Source organism: Carlito syrichta, unplaced genomic scaffold (genome assembly GCF_000164805.1).
Source record: "Carlito syrichta isolate Samal-C Ts95f unplaced genomic scaffold, Tarsius_syrichta-2.0.1 Scaffold314132, whole genome shotgun sequence".
NCBI classification, from domain to species: domain Eukaryota; kingdom Metazoa; phylum Chordata; class Mammalia; order Primates; family Tarsiidae; genus Carlito; species Carlito syrichta.
Window position 1 is genome coordinate 55,684 of NW_007258228.1, and position 11,241 is coordinate 66,924.

General features: G+C 50.4%; 1 protein-coding gene across 1 annotated transcript in view; it reads right to left on the reverse strand.

Annotated features, from left to right (window-relative positions):
* Nucleotides 1-9,248, reverse strand: part of LOC103273715 (short transient receptor potential channel 2 homolog) — a gene marked incomplete at its 5' end in the record, with an annotated part of 10,857 nt that extends 1,609 nt beyond the window's left edge. The window contains 6 exons of the mRNA XM_008071159.1: nt 1,376-1,454; nt 1,580-1,707; nt 2,145-2,337; nt 6,656-6,748; nt 8,784-8,946; nt 9,048-9,248. Of these exons, the coding sequence (XP_008069350.1) occupies nt 1,376-1,454; nt 1,580-1,707; nt 2,145-2,337; nt 6,656-6,748; nt 8,784-8,946; nt 9,048-9,248 (857 nt within the window). The remainder of the gene's footprint in view (nt 1-1,375; nt 1,455-1,579; nt 1,708-2,144; nt 2,338-6,655; nt 6,749-8,783; nt 8,947-9,047) is intronic.
* Between the last annotated feature and the right edge of the window lie 1,993 nt (nt 9,249-11,241).

An 11,241-nucleotide genomic window follows, 5' to 3' on the forward strand; every position in this document is an offset into this window, starting at 1 on the left:
GGAGCCCAGCAGGTCCAGGCTGCAGTGGCCGGCAGCGGCCACTGCACTCCAGTCTGGGCGACAGAGTGAGATTCCAACTCAAAAAAAATAAATAAAGGCCCAAGACAAAACCCCTGCAGACTCTTCTGTCCCTGAAGGCCACTGCCCCAACCCTGCTCTGCCTCTATCTCACAGTGAAGTCCTGGAAGGTAGGACAGCAGAGGTCAGAAGCTGGGGAAGGGTCGACTGTGAGAGGACCCGGGTGGGGGGTGGGAAAGAGGGTTGGGAGAGGCAAGGAGGAGGAGAACCCCCTGCAGACCTGGCAGCCACGCTGGTCTGAATGGGGAAGGGGCTCTCATATCAAGCCAGGCTGGGTGAGGGAGCAAATAATGAGGGTAAGGGCACTCCTTGGGTGATTGACCTCCGCCCTCAGGCCACTATCAGCCTTCTGATTACCAGTTTGTAGGACATTTACTCTTGGCTTCTTAATTTTTTTGAGTGGGAGTCTCACTCTGTATCCCAGGCAGGAGTGTAGCAGCACACTCACAGCTACTGCAGCCTCGACCTGCAGGGCTCAGGCGATCCTTCCACCTCAGCCTTCCAAGTAGCTGGAACTGTGGACACGCGCCACCATACCTGGCTAATTTTTTGATTTATTATAGAAATAAGGTCTCGTCATGTTGCCCAGGCTGGTCTCGAACCCTTGGTCTCAGGCAATCCTCTCGCCTCTGCCTCCTAAAGTGCTGGGATTACAGGCGTGAGCCACTGAGCCCGGTCAACTTTATTTATTTATTTATTTTTTTGAGTTGGAGTCTTACTCTGTCGCCCAGACTGGAGTGCAGTGGCCGCTCCCAGCCACCGCAGCCTTGACCTGCTGGGCTCCGGCGATCCTTCCGCCTCAGCCTTCCGAGTAGCAGGAATTACAGGCACGCGCTACCATGCCCGGCTAATTTTTTGATTTATTGTGGAGATGAGGTCTCACCTGCCCAGGCGGCTCTCGAACCCATGGGCTCAGGCAATCCATTCACCTCAGCCTCCCAAAGGCGCGGGATTCCAGGCTGAGCCACCGAGCCCTGTTAACATTTTTTTTTTTAATGTTCAAATGTTTTTTGAAAAATGTTCAGTCTTGTTATTAAAAAGCTTTGCCTGGACTTAGGGGATATTAGTAGCTTGGGAGGAGGGTGGCAAGGACTTCTTTAAGCTGTGTCACACAGGGTTGGAAAATGGCCAGAGCAGAAAGAGGAAAAGGGAAGCCACACGAGCCAGCAGGAATCGGGTAGAGGCTTTCTGGGGAACACGTCCAGAAAGACAGGCAGAAGAGCAGACAAATGGATGGCACAGACCGCCAGCTGAAGGCTTGCTGCCAGGGAGACATGCAAGCAGAACAGGTACTCACAAAGGTAGGGATTGGGGGGTAGTCTGGCTTCTTGGTCTTGTAGCAGGCACAGCAACAGCAAACAAACCGGAACATTCTCCTGAGAGATTTCGAAGGTGGGAAGAGGCTAGTTGGAGGACAGGGCCTGGGAAATGGGGGCGCAAGCTAGGTGGCATGCAGGGGCTGGGGCTTGGGGGGTGGGAGCAGGAGCTCTGAGGTCCTCACCTGAGAAGGTAGAAAATGGCCTTGGGAGAGGGCAGGATGTTGAAGGGCACAGGCAGTGTCAGGCCCTCTCGAAAGAAGGACAGGTAGAGCTTGGAGCGAGCAAACTTCCACTCCACGTCGGCATCATCCTGGGGGCCGGGAGGTAGGGAGCTGTCAGGACCCCTTTGGAAACTGACCCGCCCACCCACTCTGTCGCTCTTTCTTCTCCCAGTCTTATCTCCATCCTCACGATCATCCCCCCCAGTTCCCCTACCTTCAGCCCCTTGCCTCTCTTCCCCCAATATCCCTCATTCTTCTAACATCCTATCCAGCCTGCAGACCCTAAGTCACCCGTTTCCTTTCTTCCCCTTCTCGTGTTCCTACCCACTTTCCTGGAGTGGAAAGAACACTAGACTTGGTGTCTGGAATTACCAATAGCGTGACTAAGAGTCTCATTTTACAGAGCCACTAAACGAGACAACAGTGGAGGCAGAACAAGAACCCAAGTATCTCAACTCACTGCACCTGATTCCTGCCTTCCCTTCTCCCTTCTTCTCCCTGGCCTGAGCTGGCCTAACTCATGCACCTCAATCTTCTGGAAGGAGTTGGTGATCATGGCGATGAGCATGTTGAGCAGCACAATGACCATGACGATGGTGAAGAGGCCGTAGAGGGCCCGGCCCACGAATTCAGGCACCAGAAACTGAGGCATGTCTACCACACTGTGCTCCTCCATGCCAAACATGGTCCAGAACAGAAACTGGAACGTCTCGTTGAAACTGGCATGCCCGGCCAAGTAAGGGACAGGAAACCAGGGGTGAGAGAGGAGCCAACTCCACCCAGGCACACTCCTCCTCCCCCTCCAGGACCCAGCCGAGGGCGTTCTGCTTCCATGAAGCCCTTTGGACCAACCCGGTGCATACACACACTTGCCATTTCTGAGTTCCAAATTTAATTCTTTTAGTCAACCAGTATTTCCTGAGCACATCGTAGTGTCATAGATGCTAAGGACGCATCTGTGGACAAAACAAGCATAGTCCTTGTCTTCAAGGACCTTCAGTTCTGGGGTGGGAGTGGGTGAGATGGACACTACTCATATTACACTGGAAGTTGTGGTCAGCATTGTGGAGGAGCCATGTAGGATGCTATGACCTTGTCTGGGTTGGGGAAAGCGCCCTAGAGAAGCATTCAAGCTAAGCTCCAAAGGCCACATGGGAACCAACGTGTGAGGGAAGGAGGTGTGGAGAAGCGTCCCAAAGGCAGGGGAGTATGGGGGCGTTTAAGAAACTGAGGCCAGCTGGCCTCAGGGACTAGGCAGAGAGAGGCTTGTGAGAGGTAAAGCGGGACTAAAACAAAGATCCTACCCAAGGCCTAGAAGAATAGGAAGCCTTGGAGAGTCCTAAGTGGGGAGGGTGGGGAGGGGTGCCTGATTTGCATTTGAGAAGATCATGTTGGTTGCTGTGAGCCAAATGGAAGGGAAGCAGGTGAGAAAGGAGGCAGGGAGACCAGCTGAGAAATGCCTCCGGCTGGGAAAGGCAGGATGGAGCACACTGGTAGCAACTCCAGTGTTATCTCTTCCAGGAAGCCTTTCCTGAACTCCCTTCTCTGCACCCAGCAGAACGTCCTTAGTCACTCACAGACCTGTTAGTCACTCACAGACCTGATCACACTTTCTCTCCTATTGTATTTCTTGTGAATCTGTCTTAATTCCCTCCATCTCAGCACCAGTTCAGCCGTAGTCTCTCACACCAGCACATGGAGAGGGTTTTGTGAGCGGGTAGCTGGGCCAGGTCAACTGTTCATGAAGGTCTTGCTGGGGAGCTTGGGCTTTCTCCAGCAGGCCAAGGAGGTCTAGATGCCTCCCAAGCAATTGCCCAGTCACAGATTCTTCATGACGCCAACTGTGTGGTGGTTTCATTGGTGATGCCAAAGGACCCACACTTGGGCCGATGGATATTGGTTAAGGCTTTCTCATGGTTCCAGTGTACAAAGAAGCTTTATTCAGACCAGTCCTCCTACAAATAATTCTTGTTCATAGACTGACTTTAGGCTGTTAGCTTACACAGTTTAAACTGTGAATCTTTGTTGTTTTTTTTTTGAGTTGGAGTCTCACTCTGTCACCCAGACTGGAGTGCAGTGGCCGCTCCCAGTCACCGCAGCCTCGACCTGCTGGGCTCCGGCGATCCTTTCGCCTCAGCCTTCCCAGTAGCCGGAATTGCAGGCATGCGCTACCACGCCCGGCTGATTTTTTGATTTATTGTAGAGATGAGGTCTCACTGCCCAGGCGGGTCTCGAACCCCCGGGCTCAGGCAATCCACTCACCTCAGCCTCCCAGAGGTGCGGGATTACAGGCTGAGCCACCGAGCCCGGCTTAAACTGTGAATCTTAGTGCCAGGGAAAGTCACTGCTTATTTCACCTGCTTCATGGGTGCTGGTGGCATCACTTCACAGTGGATGACGTCTTGCCATTCTCTACACATGCCTCCCTGCTTTTTGCCTTCTTTGAAGTCCATGAATCTTCTAGGGGAGTTCCACTTGTTCCTTCCCTGTGATGCCTGATAATCTAAAATAAAGGAAGGGGCTTCCTCCTCTGGGCACCCTCAGAACAAATCCTTTCTCATACACTCAGTATCCCACACTGAGCTTATCTGTGCACATGGCTATCTTCTCCATGACAGTGGGTCTGGTTTATCTCTCCTGCCTGTGCTTCCACTGCCAGACACAGGATCTACTAAAAGAGGGTGTCAGTAAATGGGTGTGAACTTAATGACAGTAAAAAACTTAAAATGACTGAATGGCTAAGAAAGTGAACACATTTTAAAGGTGAGGGAATGGATGAATGAACAATGAAAGAGTAAACACATGCGCGCCTGTAGTTCCAGCTACTCGGAAGGCTGAGGCGGAAGGATCGCTGGAGCCCAGCAGGGCGAGGCTGAGGTGGCCGGGAGCGGCCACTGCACTCCAGTCTGGGCGACAGAGTGAGACTCCAACTCAAAAAAAAAAAAAAAAGAAAGAGTAAACACATATAAGAATTAATTATTGTCTGGGTGAGGTGGCTCAAGCCTATAATTCCAGCATTTTGGGAGGCCGAGGAGAGAGGATTGCCTTAGCCTGTGGGTTCGAGACCAGGGAGGAGAGAGGATTGCCTGAGCCCACGGGTTCCCCGCCTGGGTAACATGGTGAGACCTAGTCTCTACAATAAATCAAAAAAGTAGCCAGGCATGATAGCACATGTCCGAAGGTCCAGCTACTTGGAAGGCTGAGGTGGAAGGATCGCCTGAGTCCAGCAGGTCGAGGCTGTGGAGGCCAGGAGCATGCCACTGCACTCCAGCCTGGGTGACAGAGTGAGACTTCAACTCAAAAAAAAAAAAAGAATCAATTATTGGCAGCTGGGCACTGTGGCTCACACCTGTAATTCTAGCACTTTGGGAGGCCAAGGCGGGAGGACTGCCTGAGCCCAGGAGTTCAAGACCAGCCTAGGCAACTTGGTGAGACCTCATCTCTATAAGAAATAAAAAAAATTAGCCAAGTGTGCTGGCACCTACAGGCTGAGGAGGGAGGATCCCCTGAGGCCATTAGATCAAGGCTGCAGTAACCATGATCCTGCCACTGTACTCTAGCCTGGGTGACAGAGTGAGACTCTGACTAAAAAAAAAAAAAAAAAAAAGAATGAATTATTGGCCATATTTAGGAAGAACTGAGCACCAAAAAGAATAAAGACTAATGGATTATTGTACTTATGCTTGAAAAAGAAGGTAGGTGAAAGCACTTCTCTGTGGAAGAATGCCTACTAATAAATGGAGGAGAAAGCTGGGTGTGGTGGCTCACGCCTGTAATCCCAGCATTTTGGGAGGCCTTGGCAGGAAGATCGCCTGAGCCCAGAAGTCTGAGGCCAGCATGGGCAACAATGCAAGACCCCGCCTCTACAATAAATAAATATAAGAAGAAAAATCACCATTTTTAAACCACCATTGTAACAACTGATTCAGGTAAAAATCATCTATATGGATGATAAAGTCACTTGGTAAAAGTTTGCGAGGGAGCACTTTAGTCACACAGACGCAACATGTCTTCCTGTTATTAAAAGGGCTTCCCTGGCACCGTAACAAAGGAGACTTTGCTGGACCAGTGGGCCTCATCAGTGGGCACACTGACATGCGTCTCCAGACAGGGTGATGCAATAGAAAGCACACACTATCAACTAGGTTGTGCTCTTGCCCAAACTGCTGACCTTGAGTCCTATCATGAGGAAATAGATCAATCCCAACTGTGAACTAGAACTTGGTCCATACTCTGCAACAATATTTGTTTGTTGTGAAAGAAAAAGAAGAGGTAGGGGGACTTTGGACTTCCAAAGTGCTGGAATTACAGATGTGACCCACTATGCCTTTTCTGCAACTTTTAAGTTTCAGAAAATAAATAAATAAATAAATAGAGCAATAGATCAAGTGTGGCAAAAGTATAGCAACTGGTGAAGCTAGGTGAAGGTTATACGGGTGTCCACTATACTTTTTAACTTTTTAATAGGATTGACATTTTTCTTTTTCTTTTTTTTTTTTGAGTTAGAGTCTTACTCTTGTTGCCCAGGCCGGAGTGCATTGGTATGCTCATGGCCGCCGCAGCCATGATCTACTGAGTTCAGGCGATCCTTCCGCCTCAGCCGATCTTTCTGCCTCTGCCTTCTAGCAGCTGGAACTACAGACACACACCACCAAGCCCGGCTAGTTTTTTTGTGATTTATCGTAGACACGAGGTCTCACCAAGTTCCCCAGGCTGGTCTTGAACCCCTGGACTCAGGCAATTCTCTATCCGTCTCAGCCTCCCAAAGTGCTGGGATTACAGGCTGAGCCACCGTGCCCGGCCAGGATTGACATTTTTCAAAATAAAAAGTTTGAGGAGAAAAATGAGTGAATTGATGAATGCATAAGTGAACAAATAGATGAGTGACAGAATTAATCAATGAAGGAGTGAGCAAACAGAATTAACTGAGTGCACAGATGAGGGAATAAGAGAGACAGGAAGGGGAGATCACTAGGGCTCCAAGCTGCAATGTCCCAGACTCCCCCCACCTGCCATCCTGCCCCTGCCCCAGCATACTTGCCCAGCCGTTCTGTCTCCTGGTAGGGTACATAGATGTTGTTGAGGCCACAGAGGAAGGCAGTTAGGATGATCATGAGGATGAACATGAACCTGGCAGGGGCAGGATGTGGAAGGGTCAGAGCAGGTCTCCACCCTGGGAGAAGTCAGGCTCTGGAAAGTGAAATTGGGTGATGGCCTTCCTGGCTCTCTGCTTGACAGGTATTCAGTTATTATTAAGAACAATTACCTTTGGGAGGCTGAGGTGAGTGGATTGCCTGAGACCGCCGGTTCGAGACCCGCCTGGGCAGCGAGACCTCATCTCTATAATAAATCCAAAAAATCAACCGGGCGTGGTAGCACACGCCTGTAATTCTGGCTACTCGGAAGGCTGAGGCGGAAGGATCGCCGGAGCCCAGCAGGCGAGGCTGCGGTGGCCAGGAGCGACGGAGTGAGACTCCAACTCAAAACAAAAAACAAAAAACAAACAAGAACAATTAGCCGGGCGTGGTAGCACCCGCCTGTAGTTCCAGCTCCTTGGAAGGCTGAGGCGGAAGGATCGCCGGAGCCCAGCAGGTCGAGGCTGTGGTGGCCGGGAGTGGCCACTGCACTCCAGTCTGGGTGACAGAGTGAGACTCCAGCTCAAAAAAAAAAACAAGAAAAAAAAACCAAGAACAAAGAGGTTGGGCTCAGTGGCTCAGCCTGTAATACCAGCACTTTGGGAGGCCGAGGCGAGTAGATTGCCTGAGCCTGTGGGTTCGAGACCCGCCCGGGCAACTTGGCGAGACTTCAATTCTGTAATAAATCAAAAATTAACCGGCGAGGTAGCGTGCCCCTGTAGTTCCAGCTACTTGGAAGGCTGAGACGGAAGGATCGCCGGAGCCCAGCAGGTGGAGGCTGCGGTGGCTGGAAGCATGCCACTGCACTCCAGTCTGGGCGACAGATTGAGACTCCCAACTCAAAAAAAAAAAGAATAAAGAAATTAGGGGGCGGGAAAGGAGACAGGAAATGGGCAGACACTCTCCTTTCATGAATTCTTTAATGGGTACTGAGTCCAAGCAGTCAAAGCTGGGTATGGACCAGTCTTCCAGAGGTAACATACAAGGATGACACAGGGATGGTCAGGAGTTGAAGTGTCCCATTGGACAGGAGTTACTACTAGAAGCGTTAAAGCCATCTGTGAGAATGAGTTAGCCTGTCACAGGGAGGGCTAGAAGAATTTTGGGGTGGGGTGGGAGGTTCTCCCCTAAGCTAAGCTGAACTGAAGCTGTTAATAGATATAATTAAGGCTTTTCCCACCAAGGACATCCATTTCAGTCCTACCTCAGGCAGGTGATCCCCCGGGCAGTAGGTATTAGCTACAGGCTCTGATATCAGGGTAAGAGACCAGGTTTGGCTATACATGATTAGGTGATAAGCACCAAGAAGACCAGATAATGACATGGGTTCAAAGAGCATTCAGTTGTAGAACGGGAAGGATCCAAAGGAACCCGAGTCCAGTGGCTTAACTTTCCTTAAAGATGGGGAAACTGGCTGGGCATGGTGGCTCATGGCTATAATCCCAGCACTTTGGGAGGTGGAGGCAAGAGGATTGCCTGAGCCCAGGGATTCAAGACCAGCCTGGGCAACTTGGCAAGACCTCATCTCGATAATAAATAAAAAAATCAGCTGAGTGCGGTGGCACATGCCTGTAGTGCCAGCTACTTGGAAGGCTGAAGCAGAAGGATCACCTGAGCCCAGCAGGTCAAGGTTGCTGTACTTGTAAGCGTGCCACTGCACTCCAGCTTGAGTGACAGTGAGACTCCGACTCCAAAAAAAAAATGGGGAAACTGATGCCCAGAGAGGGATCACAGAGAAAGTGACAGAAGGGGAACTGGAACTCCCAATCAAGGACTCTTTCTGCTATCAGTGGATTGTCATCTCTTCTGGGGTCATTGGCCTCTTTGAGAATTAAATGAAGATGATAGACCCTCTCTGTAGAGAAATATACATTTACATTTACACTCCACATTTTGCCTGTAGTTTTAGGGCTTCAGAGGTCTCTGGAGCCTATGCCTCTGGAGGAACACAGGTTGAGAACTGAGGTGTCTCAGAGGGAGATCGAGTGGAGCCTGTCAGAGAGGAGTGTGCCGAGAGGGGCAGTACGCACCTCATCATGTCATCAATCATCTTGCCAATGGAAATCTGCAGAGTGCCCAGCGACTCGTGGGCTGGCAGAATGTAGGCCAGGCGGGTGAAGCTGAGCATGCTGGTGACAGCAAAGAGCACCTCAGCCAGGAACTGGGGGTCCTCCGTGCGCCACTCACTTCGTTCTGTGCAGAGTGGAATGGGGCTGTGGCTGAGAGCCCGGAACCAGGAGGGAAGAGAAACGGGAGGCAGGGTGGGATTCAGGGCTGAGGTCGGGGGCACTCACCAGCCATGGTGAAATAGTGGCAAGCAGCCCCATCGGGGGTATCCCGGCAGTGCACGTGGGCAAGCCCAGCCAAGAGGAGGCGCAGTGCGAAGGCTGCCAGGTACAGGGACAGGATGACCACATCCAGGAAGTTCCACCAGTCCAGGAGGTAACTGCGCAGGCCCTCAATCCACACTTCCTTGCACTCAAACCACAGGAAGCCTGAAGGGGGGTGGCAGAGAGCCAGGACAGGCTGGGACAGAACTCTACTACATCAGAGCTAGATGGTGGTGGGGGGTGGGGGAGCCTAAGTGTGGGCATGGGGAACTAAAACATTATGGGGTGAAGTCGATAAAATATAAACCTTTAATCTGCTCCAGTGATCTTATGTGAAAATAAAAGAGATTCCTGATGTAGAGTTATCACTGATGTGACCTGCTCCGATGACCACAGTCAACTGTGGTCAACACAGTTGAAAGCAACACCCAGGAGAGGATATTTATCAGGAGGGAAGGACTTAAGTCTGTTTCTCCTTGTCCTCCACCTAATAGATATTGGACAAACATTTAAAGAGTATTAACTTGAAGGGGCTCCAAATTATCAGCCTGCTAAGGGTGCCCATGTCTCAGGGTGGCCTAGTACCGGCCTGAAGATGGAGGTCTTGGGAGCTGGACCCCATTAGCTGAGTGATCCTGCCACACTGTACCCTTCTCGTCCCTGGATACTATCGTGTGCTTTTTCACTCAGGGTTCGCTCAGCCTAGAATGTCCTTCCACAGCTTTGGAAACCCAGCTTGCCTTTGTGGCTCAGTTCACATAGCGTATGACGTAGCCTTCCCTAGCCAGGTGGGGTGACTTGTGCCCTGTTCCGTGTTCTCAGAGCTCTCTGTTCACACCTCTGTGGTGCCTTCACTACAGGGCACTGCAGATCTCTTCATGGATCTTTCTTTTTTTTTTGAGTTGGAATATCACTCTGTCACCCAGGCTAGAGTGCAGTGGCACACTCACCACCCCAGCATTGACCCTCTGGGCTCCAGAGATCCTTCTGCCTTAGTCTTCCGAGTAACTGGAACTACAGGTGTGTGCTACCATGTCCGGATAATTTTTTGATTTATTGTAGAGATGAGGTCTCGCCAAGTAGCCTAGGCTGTTCTCAAACCAATAGGCTCAGGCAGTCCCCTCACCTTGGCCTCCCAAAGTGCTGGGATTATAGGCTTGAGCCACCGTGCCCGGCTCATGGATCTGTTTCTCCCTACCCCCCAAACATGGAGCCCCTCAAGGGCAGGAGCCGTGTTCAGCTCATCTCTTTTTCCACAGTGCCAAGAATAAATTAAACAAATATTTACTAAACTCCTACCATGTGCCAGTGGGATCCTGTGGCGAACAGGACAGACACAGTCCCTGCCCCTCCCAGGATTTATAATCTAGTACGGAACACAGGCAAGTCACCAAGTAGGTACAGTGCAGTGTGGTAAATGCAAAGACCAAGGAGCAGGGAACAGAGCGACTACTATGGGGGTGCTTAGGAATGGATCCTCACCCTGATTTGGGGGCCAGGAAAAGCTTCTCAAAGAAAGTGATGTTTGGCTAGGCTTGGTGGCTCAACCTGTAATCCCAACACTTTGGGAGGCCGAGGTGAGTGCATTGCCTGGGCCCGTGGGTTCGAGACCCACCTGGGCAACTTGGGGAGACCTTGTCTTTACAATAAATCAAAAATTAGCTGGGTGTGGTAGCATGCGCCTGTAGTTCAGTTACTTGGAGGGCTGAAGCAGAAGAATCGCTGGAGCCCAGCAGGTGGAGGCTGCGGTGGCCGGGAGCGGCCACTGCACTGCAGTCTGGGTGACATAGTGAGACTCCAACTCAAAAAAAAACCAAAAAACTACAAAAAAACCTTTCTGTTTCTATAATAGATCACTATTATAGACTTGAAATCCATCCAAATTGCTGTGAAGTACATAATTTTGTCCTTCTTTATGGTTGCATAATATTCTATCATGTATATATACCACATTTAAAAAAAATCCAGTCCACTTTCAATGGGTAGCAAGGTTGGTTCCATGTTTTTGCTATTGTGAATAATGCTGCAATAACGATGCATGTGCAGGTATCCTTCTTATAGAATGATTTGAGTTCCTCTTATATTCCCAGAAAGGGAATTGCTGGGTCATATGGAAGGTTAATTTTTAGATCTTTTAGGAATCACCACACTGTTTTCC